The sequence below is a fragment of the Schistocerca cancellata genome, chromosome 3, assembly GCF_023864275.1.
Source record: "Schistocerca cancellata isolate TAMUIC-IGC-003103 chromosome 3, iqSchCanc2.1, whole genome shotgun sequence".
Lineage (NCBI taxonomy): Eukaryota > Metazoa > Arthropoda > Insecta > Orthoptera > Acrididae > Schistocerca > Schistocerca cancellata.
The window spans coordinates 644,716,570-644,742,991 of record NC_064628.1 but is presented as its reverse complement, the minus strand read 5'-3'; the positions used below and the strand labels follow the sequence as shown (position 1 = coordinate 644,742,991).

At 43.7% G+C, this 26,422-nt stretch overlaps 2 protein-coding genes across 2 annotated transcripts in view; both read left to right on the top strand.

Annotated features, from left to right (window-relative positions):
- The window catches only part of LOC126176483 (uncharacterized), a 235,350-nt gene extending 223,556 nt beyond the window's left edge, over positions 1-11,794 (top strand). Inside the window, exon 5 of the mRNA XM_049923637.1 lies at positions 11,501-11,794. Within this exon, the coding sequence (XP_049779594.1) occupies positions 11,501-11,794 (294 nt within the window). The remainder of the gene's footprint in view (positions 1-11,500) is intronic.
- Positions 11,679-26,422, top strand: part of LOC126175594 (inversin-A) — a 238,318-nt gene continuing 223,574 nt past the window's right edge. The window contains exon 1 of the mRNA XM_049922458.1: positions 11,679-11,728. The gene's annotated coding sequence lies outside the window, so the exon portion shown is untranslated. The remainder of the gene's footprint in view (positions 11,729-26,422) is intronic.

Below are 26,422 nucleotides of genomic sequence, written 5' to 3'. Positions count from 1 at the left end.
TGGAACAGCAAGTTCCCTTGCCGGTCTAGGAATGGTAGAACGATGGGTTCGATGACGGTTTGGATGTACCGTGCACTATTCAGTAACCCCTCGACGATCACCAGTGGTGTACGGCCAGTGTAGGTGATCGCTCCCCACACCATGATGCCGGGTGTTGGCCCTGTGTGCCTCGGTCGTATGCAGTCCTGATTGTGGCGCTCACCTGCACGGCGCCAAACACGCATACGACCATCATTGGCACCAAGGCAGAAGCGACTCTCATCGCTGAAGACGACACGTCTCCATTCGTCCCTCCATTCACGCCTGTCGCGACACCACTGGAGGCGGGCTGCACGATGTTGGGGCGTGAGCGGAAGACGGCCTAACGGTGTGCGGGACCGTAGCCCAGCTTCATGGAGACAGTTGCGAATGGTCCTCGCCGATACCCCAGAAGCAACAGTGTCCCTAATTTGCTGGGAAGTGGCGGTGCGGTCCCCTACGGCACTGCGTAGGATCCTACGGTCTTGGCGTGCATCCGTGCGTCGCTGCGGTCCGGTCCCAGGTCGACGGGCACGTGCACCTTCCGCCGACCACTGGCGACAACATCGATGTACTGTGGAGACCTCACGCCCCACGTGTTGAGCAATTCGGCGGTACGTCCACCCGGCCTCCCGCATGCCCACTATACGCCCTCGCTCAAAGTCCGTCAACTGCACATACGGTTCACGTCCACGCTGTCGCGGCATGCTACCAGTGTTAAAGACTGCGATGGAGCTCCGTATGCCACGGCAAACTGGCTGACACTGACGGCGGCGGTGCACAAATGCTGCGCAGCTAGCGCCATTCGACGGCCAACACCGCGGTTCCTGGTGTGTCCGCTGTGCCGTGCGTGTGATCATTGCTTGTACAGCCCTCTCGCAGTGTCCGGAGCAAGTATGGTGGGTCTGACACACCGGTGTCAATGTGTTCTTTTTTCCATTTCCAGGAGTGTATGATATCTTCCATTCTTGGGGTACTCCATCTCCTTGAATCACTTCATTAAAAATAGTTAATAGTGCTGCTTCTACTTCAGGTCCTTTGTACTTCAATAATTCCGTTACTATGCCTCCAGAACAGACTGCCTTTCCATTTTTTTAATTTTATTTTTGGAGACCCTGATAAACTTCATTGTCAACCATCTCTTCCACAGCTGCTCTTCTCAATACTCTTCCGTATCTCCTGTAAGACGACGTTTAAATTGTGCCTTTCATTCAGAAATGGCAATCATTCTAGCCCCTCTTCTAACTTTAGCAGGGGCTCTCACTTAACATATAAATCACCAGGCTTCTGTTGACCTGTTGTACTCAACTAAATGTTCTACGTCGACATATTACGTCTCCCACGACTCTTTAGCTCCGATAACCATCCCTTTTACGCCTCTCTTAACTGTGTTTCAGTGATCCCCATCTTCCTGCCTTTTAGAGCTTAACTATTTCTCGTAAACGGTCTTCTTTTCTTCAGTCATTTCTTTTAAGGCCTGAGTTATCCACGCACCACCCATCCCTCCTCCTCGTTCTCTTCCAAAAGCTCACTCAGTAGCTCGCAGTAAACATGGTTTTAAATCACTGTGCAGTGATGTTGCAGCTACGAATTGTAGCTCGTCGATATATTTTACATATCATATGTATGTATCGCCATGTTTACTATATCTTACTCTTCGAATATTGTCGAGTTAAAATTCGTTGCGGCGATGTGTATACTTTGTACTCAGGTACACTTTTTAACAAGCACGGTTCACAATTGCACTCTGTAACTTCGTTGGTATGCTGGTCCTGGCACAGGTTCCCTACCCCTGCGTGGCGCAGTCAAGACTTTAACGATATTGTGGGTTTAGTTTTCTTTTTTATTAACCTTTGCAGTGGAGATGAGAGGGAGAAAATCTTAGTTGGAGGGGGTTACGTTATGGAAGATTGATAACTCTTGTGGAGTTAGGAGGAATGGTTTGATGAAGTAGCAAGTTATTAATCTTTCTTTAATCAATTCATTATTCTAACAAAAACATTTACTTAGTGAAGTGTCGGACCAAAACCCCTTATCAGAATGTCAGAAGCTTTCAATAACAACTAGAAAGGACGTCTATCAGAGACGAGTGCTTGAGTGTTACTCAGTCTGTTAACTACGGGCCACTTGGCCTAAATAATCAGTCATCAGCACTATGACCCATTTCACTAGTACTCACAGGCCTCTTTACCCACTATACAAGAGACAAGTATTAAGCAGTAATTTGTTCCTCTTATTCACTGAAATTCCGATGTTGTGGCTCCTCGACACACAGAAATACAGTCGCTGTTCAGCACCATTCTAATGGATGTTGTAAAACACTACTTAGTACCCATGTATTGTGTGTCCACCACGCCCGCATCTCGTGGTCGTGCGGTAGCGTTCTCGCTTCCCACGCCCGGGTTCCCGGGTTCGATTCCCGGCGGGGTCAGGGATTTTCTCTGCCTCGTGATGGCTGGGTGTTGTGTGCTGTCCTTAGGTTAGTTAGGTTTAAGTAGTTCTAAGTTCTAGGGGACTTATGACCACAGCAGTTGAGTCCCATAGTGCTCAGAGCCATTTGACCCATTTTTTTGTGTCCACCACAATCTCACCGTCTTCTCTTAGTGTTGAAGTGTTAGTGCACCATCAGATGCTGCTGCGGAGCATCTCTGCCCTCTAGACGCTCGATGCTAGAACTAAATACTACCCCTACACCCTGCTACGCCACTCTTTTGTATCAATCTTAATGGACTCTGGTTGCACATGCCCCTCTTCAGTCTCCATCTAGAACATTCCCTTCGACCCTTCCCTGGACTGTGATCGCCTTAATGTTTGATTGATTGTCTCTATAGATCGTAATCTGGATTCTTCCATTACACACGTTGGAAAGTTTAATACTATTCCGTTGACCTTGACCCTCGGCGCCTTTGGCGGGGTGTCAAGTGTAGCCTACCACTTGCTGGCGTGTTTGGCCAACCTCGAAGAAGCAAATAGTGTCCAGCTGCTTAGGGAAGCATTATCTAGCCCAGTATCCTGTTTGACTTCTCTCTTTCATGCACACAGGTAGTCTTGCATATGAAGCTCGGCTACCTCTCTCGTTATGATCTGGCATGTAATAAGATTAATTAAACTTTTCTAAGGTCATGACAGGTATAACCAGCAGTGTATTGAAACCTTTCCCATTAGTGAGCATGTGCCGAGATATACTGACAATGGCGTACTAGTCTGCAGTGTACATAGAGAAAATTTTTACCATTACTGGGCTGAAGATGGTTGTTTGGCAGCACAAACTAATAATCGATAGTAAAGTATTGTTTTTCTGCTATAAAATCAGTTGACATTTGGCAAAATTCCTTAAAAGTTTTAGAAACACATATGGTCGCTTAATGCCAGGTCTTACTACCTTCTAGATCCACTTATGCACTAATCCAGCTCTGCATTCCTAGTACATGGTATAAAGCACCTGCTATCTTTATCCATTTATACAAAGTCCCTCACTGTGAGTTGGTTCATCTCTCACTAGAGTGCGCATAACGTAACATGGCACATACTTAGCGCTGAAAGCCTGACAGGGGAGGGGGAACAGCGGCATTGGTGGGGGTTCCATTGTGTGTGGCGCCCATGAAGCGGTAGGGGAAGTGCAGTTCAACTACTGAAGACTACTAACAAGCAGAATTTTAAATCTGCAGCTAGCGACTCTACCAATATTACATTACATTACCATTTGTTCCATAGATCATGAATACAACATTTGGTAGTGATGTGGAACATATCAGTTTAACCTAAGTTTTCACTACTTTTTTTTGACATTACTACGTCATATCTAAAAATTCATCTATCTAGTAGAAGGAGTTGTAATTCAGAAATCCTTTTAATTTGTTTTTAATTGCTGGTTGGCTTTTGTCAGACATTTAATGCTATTTGGCAAATGACAAAAGATTTTTGTGGCAGCATAATCAACCCCTTTGTGTGAAGTCAGATTTAATCCGCAATAGTGAAGATCATCCTTCTTCTACGATTGTAGCTATGCACTTCGCCACTATCTTTGAATTAGAATGGGTTATTAATAACAAACTTCATAAGTGAATGTATTATATGAAGGTACTGTGAATATCATGAGTTCTTTAAGTAAATGTCTGCAAGATGATCTTGGGTGGAGTCCAGCTAATCTGATTACACGCTTTTGTGCAAGGGACACATTTTCTCTTAATGATGAATTACTTCAAAATATGAGCCACATGGAAGCACTGAATGAAAATAGGCATAGTAGGCTAATTTACTGATATGGTTATCACCAAATTTGCAATACCCCTAACAGCATAAGTATCTGAACCTAATAGTTTCAGCAGATCATCAATGTGTTTCCTCCAGTCCAATTTGTCATCAATGCACACACCCAGAAATTTTGAATTTTCTGCCTTAGTAACAGACTGCTGTTGAAAGTCTTTATTTGTCAGTGGCGTTATGCCATTTACTGTGCACAATTCTATACACTGTGATTTCTCAAAATTTAGTGAGAGTCAATTTCTGGAGAACCAATTAATAATTTTCTGAAAGACATTATTTGCCATTTTCTCAGCTAATTCTTGTTTTTTGTGTGAATGCTATACTTGTATCCTCAAAAAAAAACTAGCTTTGCATCTTCATGAATACAGAATGGCAACTCATTAACTTATATTAAGAACAATAAGGGACCCAAGACTGCACCCTGTGGGACACCATTCTTGGTATCTCCCTACTTAGAGGACTCTACTGACTTTTGCAGACTATCTACACTGTCAGTTTCAAACTCCTTCATTCTTCCAGTTGAATACGAATTAAGACATTTCTGCACTGTCCCACTCATACCACAATACTCTGGAAGAATTTCATGATTCACACAGTCAAAAACCATTGAGAGATCACAAAATATCCCAGTGGGTGATGATCGGTTATTCAGAGCATTTCATATTTGATCTGTGGAAGCATGTATAGCATTTTCTGTTGAAAAGCCTTTCTGTAAACCAAACAGACATTTTGTTAATACTTCATTTTTACAAATATGTCAAGCTACTCTTGAATACATTACTTTTTCAAGAATTTTGGATAAAGTTGACAGAAGCGTGAATGGATGGTAGTTTTAGCATCAGACCTATCCCCTTTTTTATGCAATGGTCTAACAATAGCGTATTTTAGTCTATCTTAAAAAATGCCCTGTTTCAGTGGGCTGCTACATATGTGGCTGAGAATCCTACTTACCTGTTGGGAACAAGCTTTTAGTACTCTGTTGAAAATGCCATCAATTCCATGTGAACTTTTACTTTTGAGTGAATTTACTATTTTCCTAATTTCAGTAGGAGAGGTGGGTTGAATTTCAATTTTATCAAATTGCATACATATTGCCTCTTCCACGTACATCCTTGCATTATCTAATGAACAGCTGGATCTTATTTTCTCTGCAACACTTAAAATATGATTATTAAAATATTTTATACTTCTGACTTATTGTTAACTAACTTTTCATTGAGTTTGATAGAAATACAGTCTTCCTGTGCTCTCTGTTGCCGTGTTTCCCTTTTAACAATATTCCAAAGTGTTTTAATTTTATTATGAGAGGTGCTAATCTCAGACACAATGCACATACTTCTGGACTCTTTAATAACTTTTATTAATACAATGCAGTCGTTTTTACAATGTTTGACTGTTTCTGTATCATTACTACTTCTAGCTATAAGATATATTTCTCTTTTCTGTTTAGAAGATATTTTCATCCCTTTAGTAAGACATGGCTTTTTAGATGGTTTCTTACAATTATCTTTTACTATTTTCTTAGGGAAACTGTTTTCAAATATACTCACTTATTAACAGGTTATGTCAGACGATCAACAATTCAACAAGTCGGTAGTCTCTATCTAGAGCTCCACATAAGAAAGCCGGCGGTGGTGGCCGTGCGGTTCTAGGCGCTCCAGTCCGGAGCCGCGCTGTTGCTACGGTCGCAGGTTCGAATCCTGCCTCGGGCATGGGTGTATGTGATATCCTTAGGTTGGTTAGGTTTAAGTAGTTCTAAGTTCTAGAGGACTGATGACCACAGCAGTTGAGTCCCATAGTGCTCAGAGCCATTTGAACCATAAGAAAATCTCCGCATAAACAATTGAAATGTATACTTCAAATGAACCCATCGCACAGCTCTGCAGCCGACAGTAAACTAAGACAGTCGCCCACTTCGGAATAAAGGTGTGAACGCGCCCAGCGCTGATAGTGAGAATGCGTAACTCTGCATGTGCTACGTTTTACGCACGAGATTTATTTCTGCTACGAGGTATGATCTCACATGCTAAAAAGGCTGGCATCTAACCATCATTGCTGCTGAAAGTACCAAGCCTTAAACTACCTGTTTTCAGTTCCGTGGTATAATATGTGCTACCTCACTTTAGAGCCTTTTAATTCGAAAATAATGTAGACCTAATCCGGTCACGTATCATATTAAGGATAGTTAAAATATTCCAATATTAGAAAGCATGAATATGACGATCATTCGAATAGGAAATGGAGATATTCTGCAAATAGGGGTAGAATCGGAAACGCAAGGATTCTTAGAAAAACATTATCATTCCACAAAATACCACGTCAGAGATGAGGAAATGAAATAAATTGTAATTATTAAAAATTTCAGTAAAACCTGACTATTACCAACATTGGTTCTTGAGAGAGAAGGGTCCGCCGCTCGTGGTCTCGCGGTAGCGTTCTCGCTTCCCGAGCACGGGGTCCCGGGTTCGATTCCCGGCGGGTCAGGGATTTTCACCTGCCTCGAGATGACTGGGTGTTTGTGTTGTCCTCATCATTTCATCATCATCCAGGAAAGTGGCGAAATTGGACTGAGCAAAGGTTGGGAAATGGTACGGGCGCTGATAACCACGCAGTTGAGCGCCCCATAAACCAAACATCAACATCATCATCATCTTGAGAGAAGGGACTTTATTACATTGAACGGAGAAGATCTCTAGTGCTTTTTGTAATGGTTAACACCGTCAAAAACTGTAGGTTCCAAAGAACATGTTATACAAAGTATAATGCTGGACATGTTTCTAGTATTTCGTGAACTTTTCAAATGCTTCGATGATTATGCTTTGAAACAATTCATTTCCTATATTCATGTACTCTCTTGAAAATAAACATCGTTTTGAAAAAAGTGGAAAATATTATAATGAAATTTTAGTGTTTTGTGTTTTTTAGATATCTCAAATATGTGGAGGACATAATGAAATGAAGAAATTTCGACTAAAATTACGTTTTTCTAAAATTTTGTGTGTGTGTGTGGGGAGGGGGGCGGGGTTAGGCACCACAATTGTTACGGAACATCGAGACTTCTACGTTGTAATACATTATTCCATAGCCTATAGGGAATTGCTTTTATAGCATCAACCTACCCGATGAAAGCTTTCAAGGCCATTGTCTGCTTCCGTTTTTACTTCTGGGATGAGAGGCTGTGGGTCATTCTATGGCCAAGAAAAAAGTTTTCTAGGAATAATGGAAAACAACAGGTGCCTGTAGGAAAAGTTTTTTTCCCATTTTAAAATGACTTACTGATCACACTGGAAAAGTTTTGATAAAGCATTGAATTGAAAACAATTTTGAAGACCACCAGCAAAAAAATGAAATCCTTAGATTTGTAACAGATGTAAATATTCACTTGGGACAATTCAAATTTACAAAATTACGTGCAGTTTTGGACAAATATATGTTGCGAGTAAGGGAAAAAGAATGAAGAGCTGTGACCCATTTAACAGAACACAAGAGGAGCTGTCGGTTTGCAGAAACTTGTAAGAACGCTATAGTGAGACATGCTGTTTAGTGCAGAGACCATGAAATAAAATTTCATTTAGTCAAATGGTTCAAACGGCTCTTAGCACTATGGGACTCAACTGCTGAGGTCATAAGTCCTCTAGAACTTAGAACTACTTAAACCTAACTAACCTAAGGACAACACACACATCCATGCCCGAGGCAAGATTCGAACCTGCGACCGTAGCGGTCGCGCGGTTCCAGACTGTAGCGCCAGAACCGCTCGGCCACCAGAGGCCGGCTCATTTATTCAAGATAATGCATTATCATGCATGCTTGTATGTAAGGGCAGTAGAAATTTATGAATATTGTAACACAGTAATTTCAACGGAAAGTAAAGTAGTGTTTAATAACAAAATGTGGATGACGAGAAAGAAAAGAATTGCAACAATAAGTTAAATGTATACCAACATCACCTTTCGGGGATAATCATATGCATTCAGCTTCACGTGACGAATAGTGATTTGGAGGAGGAGGGAGGAGATTAGTGTTTAACGTCCCGTCGACAACGAGGTCATTAGAGACGGAGCGCAAGCTCGGGTGAGGGAAGGATGGGGAAGGAAATCGGCCGTGCCCTTTCAAAGGAACCATCCCGTCATTTGCCTGAAGCGATTTAGGGAAATCACGGAAAACCTAAATCAGGATGGCCGGAGACGGGATTGAACCGTCGTCCTCCCGAATGCGAGTCCAGTGTGCTAACCACTGCGCCACCTCGCTCGGTACGAATAGTGATTTCTCTATAAAGCTCATAACGACCTTTACATTATGGGACCCTCGAGTTTTTTTACACAGTTGCCGATGTTTCATCTCTGGAGATATTCTCTGAAGATAGGAACAATCAAAATGAACAACTTGTCATCGGCAACAGGCTCTCAACCAGTACTACAGAGTGAGCACAAAGTCTTGCCATGATTATAAACATTTATAACAGATTGACAGTTTGACATAATAATATACATTTCATGCCGTTAGATAGGTTAGTGTTACTAGTTTTTTTTTAAGACCACTTACGTTAGTAAACCTCAACGTGTGCTCCCTTGGTAGCTCGGAGAATGTCGAGACGGTATTTCGGTTCTCGGCAGGTGTTTCGTAACATGTGTTCTGTCACAGCACTCACAACAGATTGTACCCTAGCCTTCAGTTCGTCGACGTCACCAACTGGTGTGACGAAGACTCTGTCCTTGATATAGCCCCAGAAAAAAAGTCAAAGGGCGTAATGTCTGGAAAGCGGGGTGGCCAGGGTGTTGGGCCGTTTCTTCCAATCCACCGATCCGGACATTACTCCCCTCTCCAGACATTACGCCCGTTGACTTTATTTTCTGGGGCTATATCAAGGACAGAGTCTTCGTCCCACAAGTTGCTGACGTCGACGAACTGAAGGCTAGGATACAAGCTGCTGTGGGTACTGTGACAGAACACATGTTACGAAACACCTGGCGGGAACTGGAATACCGCCTCAACATTCTCCGAGCTACAAACCGAGCACACGTTGAGGTTTACTAATGTAAGTGGTCTTAAAAAAATAAACTAGTAACGCTACCCTATGTAACGGCATCAAATATAAATTATTATGTCCAACGGTTATTCTGTAATAAATTTTTATAATCAGGGAAATATTTTGTGCTCACCCTGTATTTTGGATTATCAGCGTGCTTGATTAGTTGCAGGACATCAACTTGTGCTAATCAGTACGATGTAGAAACACTTAAGTTGTAACATTCCATTTTATTTGCGAGTAACTAATGACTAGTTTCGGGTTACCTAAACCCAGACAGACAAAATAGTATTTTATATGCTAGTGCTGAAAATACTGATTTGTCTATGTGGATGATTTGAAAACGGGTTCAGCTCACCCGAATCTAGTCAACGATAAACTGAAGAGTGAACCTTGCAACTGTGCATGTTTCTGTATCGTACAGGATTATTTTAATAGATAGATAGATAGACTGCGTTCGCTGCAGTTGGGATATGATTTTTCTCGTGAGATGAACAGTAGATTTTTCGGTGGATTTTGTACGCTAGAAGCAGCCTGCATCGCGTCAGTCGGTCAAGCCTCCTTTCCGAGCACAGCTGGATTCAGGAAGTGTTCGCACATCATTCGGCACAGGCCCCAGTTGTCAGAAGTTGTTTCGATAAGAATGACAGTGTTCTGTTTGCTAGCAATTCCGCAGTCCATTCAGAAACCTGGTCTGATATTCTATACACTGATAATTACTTCATTAGGAAACAGTACACAACAGTATCTAAGGCCTTCCAGGAATACGATATGAACCTGGTGCCGGTGGCTAACGACTTCTCCTAATGAACAGAAAGAGCTGGGTTCTACAGATCGTTGTTTGTGGAATAAATGTAGATTCCTATAGATAAGATATTCGAATACAGAAAGGTCATAATAAGTAAGCATAAACGATGTTACAGGTAATTTGTTGCACAATTTTACTCTTTGGCAGCAAATGCCGTTTTGAGTTTCATGTTTGTTGTTCCTTGGTTAATACAGACTCAATCATTGCACTGTCGACTTGTGGCGCGACTAAGGTGACCAGATGCAATTGTTTAAAAACGAGGACAAACAGCCTCAAAAAGGAGGACAAAGGAAGAAAAAAGAGAACACATCAAACGGGTCAACTGCAGAAGAGGATATCACACGTCAGCTTTGGACACGTCACGCGACTGCTAGGAATTACCGGTAAAACTAGTCGTTAATTGTTACTGAAGGCTAGGTGGTTAACTGAGCAATACGAAAAAAATTAAAAACAGTAATTGTGGTGACAGTGTGGCGTCAATCGTTTTATGTCAACAACACGGAATTGTTTACAAAGCGAAAAACGTAACACCCTTCACCTCCCTTCACTCGACGCACCGCTACCAACATCTACAATTCAAGCAGTAGCTGATGACATGTAAAAGGCACTTTAACCTTCCGAATTCAAATAAATTGAATGACTATGAAACAATGAAATAAAACCATGACAGTTAACCTGTCGAGTTATTTCTTACCTTTATGGCCACTGAGACGCACGTTCCAGCTGCACATATCTTACATTCCGCTTCAAATTCATTTCTCCCTTTCTTGAAAGCCGGATATTTGGAGGAAAGGACATCAGAAAATGTACACTTTCGTTTAGACATAGCTAAATATTTTACGTAACTCACTCGGTTAAAAATTACTCTCACAAGTCATACGTGTGCTACAGGAAGCCAAGCCAATACAAAGTGAAGATACCAAACAAAAATTTTGAATAATCGATATTTGCATTCGCTTATAGGTCGATCAACGATACCATCGACGATCCTGGTGCCACCTACTAACACCGCCTTCGTGCGTGTTTATCACGAAGGCAGTGCCAATAGTTAAAGTATTTGAGAAAAGAGCAATAGAACGGGACGAAATGTAAATTTAACTGTATTACGCTCAACTCTGCGAAAAAGCCGGACACTGTAAAAATCCGCCCGGACCCCCGACAAAGAGCTAAAAAGGAGGACATGTCCGGATTAATCCGGACGTCTGGTCACCCTAGGCGCGACGGAATTTGAAGACACCACACTGTGTCATCATACAGTGTAAGGCCGGTATATTGCGAGAGAGCTGCAGTGTCTTTTACTTTGATGCAGACGCAGCTGTGACGGGTGCTCAGTGTGACCCTGTGTGTGTTCCTTTTCCACTGTTGCGGACGCTGCGCAGCGCGGCCGCCCCGCTGCCTGGTACCGGGCCCACCCCGGCGAGCTGGACGCCAAGCTGCTGTCTGTCATTCCGGAGGCTCCGAGGACGGCGTCCGTGGTGCCGCCCGGCTGGGACTGGCGCATCGCGGGGGGCGGCGCGGGGGCGGCGGCGGGGGTGGCGGCGGCGGTCGCCGCCTCAGAGGCGCCCACCGCACCCGCCTCGCAGGTCACCACACCCGTCTCGCCCAAGGTACGGCCGCACAGCTTCCCCACCGTTTCTGATAATCCTGGGACATTTCTAGCAATTTCGTTGTAAGCTGACAGAGAGCATAGTGTGTGTGTCAACCGTAAGTTGCCCTATATGCTCCCCCGACCTGCGGTAGGTTTCGTCCTGTAGTCATTTGCTTCTGGTTGCAGCCAACGTTTCCTTAGACCACAGTACTGTTTGAGGTAGAAATTGTCTTCAGCTGTGTTACGATGTTACACTTCACACTGTTTCGTACTTTGTCATTTCCTTCTGAAAAATGAGTGCGTAAGTGTTACAGTTACAGTCAAGGTCTCAGTGCTTGAGAAGATTTCAAATTTGATTACGAACAATATTTAACCAATAGTGATCTTCGTGTATGACTTTTGATTTTGTGGAAGTTCAGGGCACAGTGTGGGAGGCAGGCGTGGCTTGTTCCACCCTCATCACTTGGCAGTCTGTAAGGACCGGGCTTGCTTCCTGTGCTTCCCACAAGCCTCTTTGGCAGTCGGACAACTTAACAGTCGGTCCGCAGTTCGTGGTCGTGCGGTAGCGTTCTCGCTTCCCACGCCCGGGTTCCCGGGTTCGATTCCCGGCGGGGCCAGGGATTTTCTCTGCCTCGTGATGACTGGGTGTTGTGTGCTGTCCTTAGGTTAGTTAGGTTTAAGTAGTTCTAAGTTCTAGGGGACTGTTGACCATAGATGTTAAGTCCCATAGTGCTCAGAGCCATTTGAACCATTTGAACTTAACAGTCGGCACACTATATATATGCATGTTATTTCGTACGACGGTCATAATGAAAGTCGTGAGCAACCCATTGTTAAAATTCCAATTCTAACAATGTAACAAAAACGGTATCTTACCCACAAATCTTGTGGAACAGACAGTGGCGTCTGCTCCAGTTTTACAGGGCTTTAGTTCCATCCCAGCTGGACTGTGGCTGCACAAAATGGTTCAAATGGCTCTAAGCACTATGGGACTTAACATCTGAGGTCATCAGTCCCCTAGACTTAGAACTATTTAAACCTAACCAACCTAAGAACATCACGCACATCCATGTCCGAGGCAGGATTCGAACCTGCGACCGTAGCAGGCGCGAGGTTCCGGACTGACGCGTCTAGAACCGCTCGACCACAGCGGCCGGCTGTGGCTGCACAGTGTACGGGTCAGCGAGCCCTTCGTACGTGAAGATCAACGCTGTGCATCATGAGGAGATAAGGCTGGTCACGGAAGCTTACAGAACGAACTCCATAGCCAGTCTCTGGGGAACCGCCACTTACTATCCGGCAGTAGCTTCTCATGCTGCGACAGACACGTCAGTTTCCCGTTACGCCCAATTCCCCAGCACACAAACCGTTGCTCGTCCAGCTATGGAACCCCAATTTACCAATCAGCCGCGCTACGGTCGCAGATTCGAATCCTGCCTCGGGTATGGATGTGTGTGATGTCTTTAGATTGGGCTTAAGTAGTCCTAAGTCTAGGGGACTGATCGCTACGGTCGCAGATTCGAATCCTGCCTCGGGCATGGATGTGTGTGATGTTCTTAGGTTAGTTAGGTTTAAGTAGTTCTAAATGCTAGGAGACTGATGACCTGAGATGTTAAGTCCCATAGTGCTCAGAGCCATTTGAACCATCTAAGGGACGCCAGATGTTAAGTCCCATAGTGCTTAGAGCCATTTGAACCATTTGAAATCCAGGATATGCAGGACGCTCTAATGCGGGAACAAAGACTAGGGAAGAAGACGCCCTACTGCTGGGTGCCAGAGCACATGGGTACTGCAGGGAACGAAACAACGTATGTAGCGGCCAAGGAGGCGTGTCGTGTTCCTCGGTCAGCTCAGTATGCCATCCCCCTGGATGTTGTTGTCTCGCCGTTGAGGCGCAGAGTCGATGGGAATATGAGTGACTGGAAGTAACAGACAGCAATCTCCCTCCAGTAAGGCCCACAACGCCGCCGTGGTGTACCTCCTTCCAGCACGCAGGTGAGACGAAGTCCTCCTTACTCGTCTTCGTGTAGGCCACAGCAGTATGGCGCATGGCTTCTTGATCCGACGAGAGAACCCTCCACTGTGCGTCACTGTGCGCCACATTTTATTAGTGTTTGTATTATTTTCCGACCAGTGGGTAGCGGTAGATTTGCCAACAGATCGTCCCTCTATCGTAAGTAGCGTCTAAAGAAATGTGTTGAAATATAAATCTGCAGGCTTTCGTGGCCGTTGTCACTGAATTTAAAATCTTCTGGGTTATTATGATGCATCATATTTCCTCTAAAATGATCGAAGTTTCGACCCCTCTGCTGGGATCTTCCTCAGGATCTTCCGGTGTCCACTAATGCAAGAACGCTGTCAGAGACGATTGTCGTGTCCTTTTATAAAGGGGAGTTTTCCCGCGTTCGTGCTGGAGAAGTGGTAATATTAGTTAAAATTCTAATGGCTACAATTGGTGGGCCATAGCCAAAGGCTTATATTCCCACACTGATGCATATGAAAGGGTGTTGTTGGCTAAACTCCTGTGGTTACTATTGGTGGCCCATCGTCATTGGATAGAAAGGCACTATTCCACACTTAAGCTGGAGAAGGGTTATTAGTTGAAATTCGTCCTACTGTTATTGCTTGGCCGTCCTCATTGGCTATATTCGAAACGGACAGAGCAAGAGAGGGGGAATGTTTACCTAAAATTTTCCGCCGATGTGACTTGCAACGAATTGCTTACGTCGCTCGCACACTGCGGCTGCATATTCACTTCCTCGATGGCGGGGAGCCATGATGACGGAAGCCTATAGCCGTCCTCTCTATTGAAATTAGATATATTCTTGGAAATTTCAACCGCTTCTCGGACCTTTCTTCTATAAACGTTAGTTTCCATAGTCAGGACACGTACGTTATTAAAATCTGTGTCAAAGTGACAGTTCTCGTGATGTTCCGCTACTGCCGATTTTGCAGTTTGTTTTAACCGCATGTGCCGTTCGCGTTCCTTAATGCGTTCTTTAACAGGTCTTCCCGTTTCGCCTATATACACTTTGCCGCAGCCACATGTCACTTGATAGACGCCTGCATTGTGAAGGCAATCAGGTGCATCCGTTTGCCGTCGGAAATAATCTTTTATTTTGTTTTGTCTAAAGAAAGATGTCTAAATACCATTATTCTTTAGAATTCTGCTTGTGTGGTCAGTGACCCCAAAATCAAATTTACCTTGGAGGGTGAGAGTGAGGTCGGTCTCCCGTTTTTAGTTATGTTGGTATAAAGAAGATCTGATAACACTCTAGCTCACAGAGTGTATAGAAAGCCGACCAACTCAAACAGGTATTTAGATGCCACTTCACACGACCACCCAGCCCAGAAGCAAGCAGTACTCAACATTCTGTTTTCACGTGCCTTCCGTACCAGCGATGGCAACTTGGAATTTTTTTAAAGAGGACATTGAAGGCAAATGGCTAGGATAGTTATTCAGTCGACAGAGATTTTAGGCGGAATATTAATAACGCCAACAAGAATGACAAGGAACTGCCTTCTCACTCGGTTAGGTTACCGTTCGTTTCTGGGGTCACTGACTGCATAAGCAGCATTCTAAAGAATAATGGTATTCAGACATCTTTCTTTATTCAAAACAAAATAAAAGATTTTTCCCGACGGAAAACGGATGCGCATGATTGCCTCCACAATGCAGGCGTATATCTAGTGACATGTGGCTGCGGCAAAGTGTATATAGGCGAACGGGAAGACCTGTTAAAGAACGCATTAAGGAACGCGAACGGCACATGCGGCTAAATCAAACTGCAAAATCGGCAGTAGCGGAACATCATGAGAACTGTCATTCTGACATAGATTTTAACAACGTACGTGTCCTGGCTAAGGAAACAAACATTTATAGAAGAAAGGTCCGAGCAGCGGTTGAAATTTCCAAGAATGCATCCAATTTCAATAGACAGGACGGCAATAGGCTTCCGTCATCATGGCTCCCCGCCATCGAGGAAGTGAATATGCAGCCGCGGTGTGCGAGCGACGTAAACAACGCGCTGCAAGTCACATCGATAGACAATATTTTGGGTAAACATTCCCCCTCTCTTGCTCTGTCCATTTCAAATCTATCCAATGATGACGGCCAACCAACAGCAGTAGGAGGAATTTCAGGTGTGGAATAGTGCCTTTCTATTCAATGATGATGTGCCACAAATAGTATTCACAAGAGTTTAGCCAACAACGCCCTTTTATCTTCATCAGTGTGGTAATATTAGCCTATGACTACGGCCCACCAATGGTAGCCATAATAATTTTAGCCAATGCTATCACTTCTCCAGCACGAATGCGGGAAAACTACCTTTTATAACAGTACACGACACTCGTCTCTGATTCCCTTCCCCCACCTCCTCCTGTTCCTCAAACATCTCCGTATCCTTTACATTTTCCGCAGGCTTGATCCCCCCCCCCCTCTGATTTCCTCCTTCCTCTCCACCCCCCCGCCCATTGCCACGCCTCTATTGCTGTATCCCTCCCTCTCTCCACCTCCACATCCTCCATCTCCTTCATCAGGGCAATTTCCAGCGCCTCCCCCTCCCGGATTATGAACTTCGCTGTGACATCTACCCTGTAACCTGGCCTTGTTCCCCCCCACTCCCTAGGGCCCCTTTTTTCCTCTCCCCTCCTTCTCCCAGAGCGGATTTTCCTCCTTCCCCCCCCCCCCCGAGACCCTGCACCCCATCCTTGCCTCTTTCCTTCCCACATCCCTCCCTACCTGGCCCTCTTCGGCGCGCCCCCGCCCATCTCCCCCTCCTCTCTTCGCCTCCCTCCCTCCCTTCTTCTGGTCTCCCTCATCTCCTTGCGCCTGGCAGATCCTCCATTTTGATCATCATCAGTGTGCCATGACAGTGTTGTGTTTAGTGTCGAGAGGTGTGATTTTAATTGTGTGCTGGCATTGTACTTAGTGTCACTATCAGTGTTTGTTATGTGTTACACCATCCGTCGATACTTTTATGCTCCGGTCATACTGTGCCTTGTATTCTTCTAATTGTCCCAGTGTGTGGGTTTTTTTGTGTGCACTACTTTTTTTACAGTTTTTATCTCCATTTTACAGTCGCCCCTTTTTTGTCTATTGTCTTTCATGATGTTCCCCCTTTTTTATATCTATGTTCACCATGTTTTCGCCTCTGTATATTTTTAAATGTCTTCTATTGCTTGTTCTCCGTCTTTCAGCTGAAGAGCAGCGCCTATACTTCTGCAAGCTCACCCCGATGGGGAATTGAAATACAATAAAGGAAAAAAAATCGTCTTTGACAGTTTTCTAGCGGTAATAGACACCAAAAGATCCTGAGGAAGATCCCAGCAGAGGGATCGAAACTTCAATCGTTTTAGAGGAAATATGACGATGCCTAATAACCCAGAAGATTTTAAATTCAATGTGCTGAAAGTTTTAAAGTTTTCTGATTTGTCCAACTCGTTTCCAAAAATTTTAGGAAGAAGCTTCTAACGTGTTAACTGGGTTACTGGCCACCCACGTTTTTCCTAAGTGGACAGCTAGTCAGATTTCCCTGCGCATTTAGATCCTGTGTCGTTTTACATATGTTTAAATCCGAGTATGACACCTTTCTCCCTTTTCTCGTTGTCTTAAGGCGTGTGAGATAGAGTGATTGTGTAGGCCAAAGCGTGCTGTGATTTACCTCCTTGTTAAAGAGGGGAAAATGTTTTGCTGAAATTCACCTCAGACTTTAACATGCCTATAGAGGTATCTGCTTGGGCGTCAGCTGTATTGGATGGGTGAGACATTTCATACGTGGAGTCACCAGTATCCAAATGAGCCTCATACGGATCGCCATTGGAAAGAGATGGTGAGCTCATAGGAGAAGACAGGCATGTCACTGAAAATGAAAACGCAGTAAAACGTGCAGTTGGACACAGTTCAGTGAAGAAGTGATTCAAAGCTTAGGGTATCAAAAAGTTTGTGGCCGTTGGGTTCCACGTTTATTGAGGAAAGACCACAAGCTTCAGAGAAGAACCATCACCCAAAACAATGAAATAAATTCTCTATACATTCCTGACTTGGCACTCTCTGACTACCATCTTTACCCTTCTGTTAATGACCAAATGTGAGGCCAATGCTACGAGATGGTGGAGGACATTCGGTAAGTAGTGCATCAGTGTCCTCGGGAAGCGGGAATGGAGTTTTATCGTAAGGGCGTTTCCAAATTTGCAGACCGCTAGGAAAAAAGGATGCAAAGAAACACTGACTATTTTCGAAACTTACAGAAAGTATGTAGGTTAAGATGAGGTACTGGTTTGACTAAAAACAAAGGATTAAAAATTTTAAATGTTGTTGCTCATTACTTTCAATATGGCCGTCCTACATAAAATAATAAAATAATTTGAAAAATAACATACAGATATTTTATGACAATATTTGTCTAAGAGTAAGAAATAAAACAGACTAGAGAAAAATTTGATGCGGCATTCAGTGACACCCGAGATCATACACAGCAAATGATGTCCCAAATTTTTACCGCTTCCATTAACACAACAATAGTATCTCAATGCCACACAACAGCAGCCTACACGGTCTACATAATCCACCAGAAAAATATCCTCTAGTACTCTTCAGAATTCTAAGACTCTAAGTTAAAGTCTGAACTTGAAATTCTCAATCGGCAACCTATTTGCTGTACGTGATTACGGCTGTCACATCTCACTTTTAGTCAAATAAATTCACAAAACATTCAAACGTTATGTTTCAAAAAAAATTTTATTGACCTCAATTCTCTAATTAAATTGATCTTAATCATCCTGATTACTTACAAGCAATTAATCTTTATTGCAAAACTATACCTCACACTGATCAATTTGATACCTTATTTGTCCATTTAAAGCTCTTCTTTGGGCTATGAAAATTTGGACAATAAACCATTGTGTAATTTTCCCCTCAAATTACTAATGGAGTTTCTCTTAATTATTCTGATTACCTTCAAGCAGTTGCAGGACTAGATCAGTTTGCCCACTTCCCACCCTTCGTTTGGCTGTGAAAGTTCGGAGAAAAATTTTCCTTCAAATCACAAATTAAGTTATTCTCAATTATCCTGAACACTTTCAAGTAATTAAATATTTCTTTACAAAAATATATTTCATGGTGGTCAATTTGGTATCCCATTTGTCCATTCCCCACTTTTCGTTTGGCTACGATAATTCGGACTAAAATCCATTGTGGGGCGCGCGGGGTAGCTGCGCAGTTTGAGGCGCCTAGTCACGGTAGTTAGTTTAAGTTAGAGTAAGTAATGTGTAAGCCTATGGACCGATGACCTCACCAGTTTTATCCATAGGAACTTACCACAAATTTCCAAAGTTTTAAAATCCATTGTGTACTTTCTGGGGATTAAAGATGGAGCCCTCCACGCCCGCACCAACGTGGTGAGCACACCAAAAGTTCTACTGTCACCTCTGTCAACATGTTAGTTATCTAGTAAGTGGATCACAGGATGCTGGGCTGTGATGTTGTACGTGCGTCTGGGTAAGGCTACGCATTATCACGGTCCATCAGCTGATAGATAGTGGACGAAATGCGAGTGAGGGTAGCAATTTGAAGCGCAGAGGGAAAAAAGTGCCAAGGCTCGTGCCGTGGGAAAAAAACCTCTGCGACAGTGGGATGGGTAGTAAGAACAGTAGTGACTTACTAGCTGCGATTGTTCATGCAAGGTTGGATTTGTTAGTATGGGTATCATGCATCATTACCGTGGCAAGCGATGGTGATGTATCCCAGTTGCTGCAGCCGCTACATTCCTGGAACAATCAAGATCGTTATATAGTAGTGCGAGATCGGCCATTGATCATCTCACTTTGTGGGGCGCGTGGTGCCAGTTATTCGGCAGTGTGTTCCAGCTGGATATCCAGTAAAGGCGTCTGATTAACAGGGGCTCACCTGTACCGTTGTGTTTGCGTGTGCTTGGCCATAGATGTTAGGTCCTTACAAGTACGTCTTTTGGTCTTTTATGTTTCCATCTGTGGTTGTGGTCGTAGTTCCCCAGATTCAGAATAAACGGGTTCTGCGAATGTCTGGAGTTTCTGTGTAGTCATGTGGTGAGTTTGCAGATTACCTCCGTGAGAGTCTCAAGTCGGTATTCCCGGTGAAGGTCCGCGATGCTTGTGTATCGTGGAGCATTGCTTATGATTTTGAGTACTTTGTTTTGTATGAGCTGCAGACGGCGCAGGCGTGTAGGCGCAGCGTATCCCCAGACAGGAGCTGCGTGCGTCATCAGGGGTCGAATAAGTGTCATGTACATGGACCTTCTGTTCAGTGTGCTACGCCTGCTGAATATAGGGTAGAGCTGTTTGAGCCTCACGCTTGCTCGGTTGGTCATGTGTTGTATGCGGTCCCCCCAGAGTAATTTCCGGTCCAGCCAGACACCGAGGTATTTGACTTTCTCACGGAAACTTATTGGGCGTGCCTGTAGAGTTATTGGTCTGCAGTATTGGTGTTGCTTCGGTCTTCTAGTGAACAGAACGGCTTCGCACTTGTCGACGTTTACTTTCTGGGGAGTCCTTTTTTCGATCCGCTGAAACATTACATCAAAAAACGAAAAAGCAACCAACCACTGTTAATGGCGTCATTTATCGAAAACAGATAGGATCTTTACCAGATTCATACTGGCAGATTCACCATCAGATGGCTGGTCTTCTCTAATTTTTTAAAATGAAATTATGCTGCACACGAGACGTCAGATCTTTTTACCTGAGAAGAACGTATTTTCATCTGCATTTACATCTACGTGAATACTCTGCAATTAACTCGTATGTCCCTAACATTGAGCCACTTTCACGCTATTTCTTTGCCGTTTCGCTCTCGGCTAGGGCGAGGGAAAAACGAACTCCCAAATCTTACCACGTGAACTCTGATTTCTCTTATTTCATCATGATGATCATTTCTCCCTATGTAGGTGAGCATCAACAATAATTTTTCGCGTTCAGAGGAGAACGTTCGTGGCTGAAATCTCTTGAAAAGATTTCGCCGCAAAAAAATAAAAATCACCTTTGTTTTAATGATTGTCAGCCCAGCTTGCATGTCATATCCGTGACACTCCCTCCTGTATAAAACGAGCTGCCTTTCTTTGAATTTTCTGTACGTCCTCCGTCAAACCTATCTGGTAAGGGTCCCACACCGCACAGCGATACTCTAGCAGAGGACGGACATGCATAGTGTCCTCAGTCTTTTTGGTTGATTTGTTCCATCTTCTAAGTATTCTGCCAATAAAACAAGATCTTTGATTCACCTTCCCCACAACATTATTTATGTGATCGTTCCAATTTAAGTTTTTCATAATTTTTATCCCAATTGGTTGAATTGACAACCTTTAGGTTAGTATGATTCATCGTGTAATCAAATTTAACGGAGTTCTTTTGGAACTCATGAGAATGACCTTATACTTTTCATCATTTACGGTCAATTGTCACTCTTTCACCAAACAGGTATCTTGTCTAAATAGTGTTGCAGTAGGTTTTTGATCTTCTGATGACTTTACCGGATGGTAAATAACAGCATCATGTGCAAACAATCTAAGCTCGTCGCTTATATTGTCTCGTAAATCACGTATACAGGGTGGCCCATTGATCGTGACGGAGCCAAATATCTCACGAAATAAGCATCAAACGAAAACACTACAAAGAACGAAACTTGTCTAGCTTGAAGGGGGAAACCGGATAGCGCTATGGTTGGCCCGCTAGATGGCGCTGCCATAGGTCAAACGGATATCAACTGCGTTTTTCTAAATAGGAACCTCCATTTTTTATTACATATTCGTGTAGTACGTAACGAAATATGAATGTCTTAGTTCGACCACTTTTTTCGCTTTGTGATAGATGGCGCTGTAATAGTCGCAAACGTACAAGTATGTGGTAGCACGCAACATTCCGCCACTGCGGACGGTATTTGCTTCGTGATACATTACCCCTGTTAAAATGGACCGTTTACCAATTGCGGAGAAGGTCGATACCGTTTTGATGTATGGCTATTGTGATCAAAATGCCCAACGGGCGTGTCTACGTATGCTGCTCGGTATCCTGGACGACATCATCCAAATGACCGGACCGTTCGCCGGATAGTTACGTTATTTAAGGAAACAGGAAGTGTTCAGCCACATGTGAAACGTCAACCACGACCTGCAACAAATGATGATGCTCAAGTGGGTGTCTGAGCTGCTGTCGCGGCTAATCCGCGCATCAGTAGCAGACAAATTACGCAAGAATCGGGAATCTCAAAAAAGTCGGTGTGGAGAATGCAACATTAACATCGATTGCACCCGTACCAAATTTCTATGAATCAGGAATTGCATGGCGACGACTTTGAACGTAGTGTACAGTTCTGCCACTGGGCATAAGAGAAATTACGCGTCGATAACAGATTTACTGCACGCGTTCTATTTAGCAACGAAGCGTAACAGCGGTAACGTAAACCGGCATAATATGCAGTATTGGGCGACAGAAAATACACGATGGCTGCGACAAGTGGAACATCAACGACTTTGGCGAGTTAATGTATGGTGCGGAATTATGGGAGGAAGGATAATTGGCCCCCATTTTATCGATGGCAATCCAAATGGTGAAATGTATGCTGATTTCCTACGTAATGTTCTACCGATGTTACTACAAGATGTTTCACCGCATGACAAAATGGCGATGTACTTCCAACATGATGGATGTCCGTCACATAACTCGCGTGCGGTTGAAGCGGTATTGAATAGCATATTTCATGACAGGTGGATTGGACGTCGAAGCACCATACCATGGCCCGCACGTTTACCGAATTGACGTCCCCGGATTTCTGTCTGTGGGGAAAGTTGAAGGATATTTGCTATCGTGATCCACTGACAACGCCTAATAACGTGCGTCAGCGCATTGTCAATGCATGTGCGAATATTACGGAAGGCGAACTACTCGCTGTAGAGAGGAATGTCGTTACACCTATTGGCAAAATCATTGAGGTTGACGGAGCATTTATTGCATTAATGTGGTATTTACAGGTAATAATGAGTTCACAACGGTACATGTATCACATTGGAACAACCGAAATAAAATGTTCAAACGTACCTACGTTCTGTATTTTAATTTAAATACCTGCCTGTTACCAACTGTTCGTCTAAAATTGTGACCTATAAGTTTGTGACTATTACAGCGCCATCTATCACAAAGCGAAAAAAGTGGTCCAACTAAAACATTCATGTTTCTTTACGTACTACACGAATATGTAATAAAAATGGAAGTTCCTATTTTAAAAAAACGCAGTTGATATCCGTTTGACCTATGGCAGCGCCATCTAGCGGGCCAACCATAGCGCCATCCGGTTTCCCCCTTCAAGTTAGACAAATTTCGTTCCTTGTAGTTCTTTCGTTTGACGCTTATTTCGTGAGATATTTGGCCCGGTCACGATCAATGGACCACCCTGTATAGATTAGGAACAGCAGAGGGGCTGTGACACTTCCTTGGGGAACGCCAGATGTCGCTTCTGTACAACTCGATGACTTTCCATGAATTATTACGAACTGTGACCTTTCTCAAAGGAAATCACGAATCCAATTGCGTAATTGAGACGATAGTCTATAGGCACGCAATTTGAGTAGAATCCGCTTGTGAGAAACGGTATTAAAAGCCTCCTGAAAATATGGAATCAATTTGAAATCCTTTGTCGATAGCACTAATTAGTTCGTGAGAATAAAGAGCTCGTCGTGTTGCACAAGAACCATATTTTCTGAATCCGTACTGACTATTTGTCAATAGAACTTTTTCTTCGAGGTATTTCATAATATTCGAACACAGTATACGTTTCAAAATCTTACTGCAAATAGATGTCAGTGATATGGCGCTGTAAGTCAGTGATTACCTCTGTTTCCTTTCTTGAGTATTGCTGTGATTAGTACAACTTCCACTCCTTAGGTTTGGATATTTCGTCGAGCGAGCGGTTGTAAATGATTGCTATGTATGTAGCTCTTTTACCAGTGTACTGTGACAGAAACATAACTTGTACACAATCTATATAGGAAGACATACTTTTATTACGTAGGCTTTCGCGGCGTTTGCTTAGCAAGACGTGGAATCCTGTATCATCTCGCATCAAAACTGAACGTTCTTCGGTGCGGCCTTGATTGCGATATATCGTTGCCAGCAGTGTTTCACTAAGGGCGGCGCCACCTCCCTGTTTTGGAAGACAGAAACCGTGATGGGCGGCGCATGCACCGTGTACTGAACGATGGCCTATATAGGACGTCGATTTACAACCTGGCGTCAGTTCTCAGCGGGACTCATCAGCAGAAGCAGCATTTTCCTGAACATGGCGACCAGTTGGATCGCCGAAATATTAAGTCAAGTTGATTTTAGGATCCAGCAGCAAGCCGGAAGAGACTTTCATGCTTTTATTAACTGATTTACGTTGCTTCGCTACACCAAGGATGTCTGCTAATATATGATATTAGCAGCTGCTCTGATTCGAATTCTGGAATATTTACTCCGTCCTCTTTGGTGAAACAATTTCGGAAACCCGTGTTTAGTAACTCTGCTTTAGTGGCACTGACATCGGTTGCGCAGTGAAGGTACTGACTGCGTCTTGCCGCTAGTATATTTTACGTACGCCCAGAGTCACTTCGTTTTTCTGCCAGATTTCGAGATACAGTTTCGTTGTGAAAACTATTGAAACCATCTTGCATTGAAGTGCGCTCCAAATATCGAGCTTCTGCAAATATCGGCCTATCTAGGGGATTTCGCGTTTTTTTAACTAGGCATGTTCCTTTCGTTGCTTCTGCAACAGAAGTTCTCATCCTTTGAGGATCAGTTCCATTAATTTATTTGCTATAATTCAGCCAACACCAGGTTTTCCCTTACACAGTTGGTTCGTAAGAAACGGAGACCTTCTATTAGGAAGGCATCAAGCGAGTATTTATGTGCTTTTTAAAACAGATCTCTTGTGCATTTATTTTTGGTGCGTTTGGATGATATGGTGTTCAAGGTTTGGATGATACGGTATTCAGTCTCGCTACAACGTTCTCGTGGTCACTATTCCCTGTATCCATCATGATGCTCCTCATTTCCTCATGATTATTTATTATTAAGAGGTCAAGTATGTTTTCGTAACCAGTTATACTTCGAGTGGGCTCCTGAACCATTTGCACAAAATAATTTTCGAAGAAAGCATTTAGTACAATTTTAGACGATGTTTTATGCCTGCCACCGGCAGTGAATACGTACTTTCGCCAGCTTATCGAGTGTTGCTTCAAGTCACAACCAACTGTAAATGTTTAAGTGGATACCTATTTGAGATGAGACTCAACCTTCCTAAAATGGTGTTTGTGTGAGTATGATGTTCTCACATCGTTCACTTTCATTAAATGTTCGCAGTATTTAATAATGGCTGTATCAAATAGTTTCAGAGAACTATAATTTAAATTGCAACCTTCGTCGAAATTCATCTTGTGTATAACCTCTATTATGCCTAGTTCAAAAACAATACTAGGCACCAGTTATATGTGTTACTGTTACACTACTGGCCATTAAAATTACTACACCAAGAAGAAATGCAGATGATAAACGGGTATTCATTGGACAAATATATTATACTAGAACTGACATGTGATTACATTTGCACGCAATTTGGGTGCATACGTCCTGAAAAATCAGTACCGAGAACTACCACCTCTGGCCGTAATAACGGCCTTGATACGCCTGGGCATTGAGTAAAACAGAGCTTGGATGGCGTGTAAAGGTACTGCTGCCCATGCAGCTTCAACACGATACCACAGTTCATCAAGAGTAGTGGCTAGCGTATTGTGACGATCCACTTGCTCGACCATCATTGACCAGACGTTTTCTGTTGGTGAGAGATCTGGAGAATGAGCTGGCCAGGGCAGCAGTCGAACATTTTCTGTATCCAGAAAGGCCCGTACAGGACCTGCAACATGCGGTCGTGCATTATCCTGCTGAAATGTAGAGTTTCGCAGGGATCGAATGAAGGGTAGAGCCACGGGTCGTAACACATCTGAAATGTAACGTCCACTGTTCAACGTGCCGTCAATGCGAACAAGAGATGACGAAGACGTGTAACCAATGGCACCCCACACCATCATGCCGGGTGATCCGCCAGTATGGCGATGACAAATACACGCTTCCAGTGTGCGTTAACCGCGATGTGGCCAAACACGTATGCGACCATCATGATCCTGTAAGGAGAACCTGGAATCATCAGAAAAAATGATGTTTTGCCATTCGGGCACCCAGATTCGTCGTTGAGTACACCATCGCAGGCGCTACTGTCTGTGATGCAGCGTCAAGGGTAACCGCAGCCATGGTCTCCGAGCTGATAGTCCATGCTGTTGCAAACGTCGTCGAACTGTTCGTGACGATGGTTGTTGAATTGCAAACGTCCCCATCTGTTGACTCAGGGATCGAGACGTGGCTGCACGATCCGTTACAGCCATGCGGATAAGATGCCTGTCATCTCGACTGCTAGTGATACGAGGCCGTTGGGTTCCAGTACGGTGTTCCGTAGTACCCTCCTGAACCCACCGATTCCATATTCTGCTAACAGTCATTGTATCTCGACCAACGCGAGCAGCAATGTCGCGATATGATAAACCGCAGTCGTGATAGGCTACAATCCGACCTTTATCAAAGTCGGAAACGTGATGGTACGCATTTCTCCTCCTTACACGAGGCACCACAACAACGTTTCACCAGGCAACGCCGG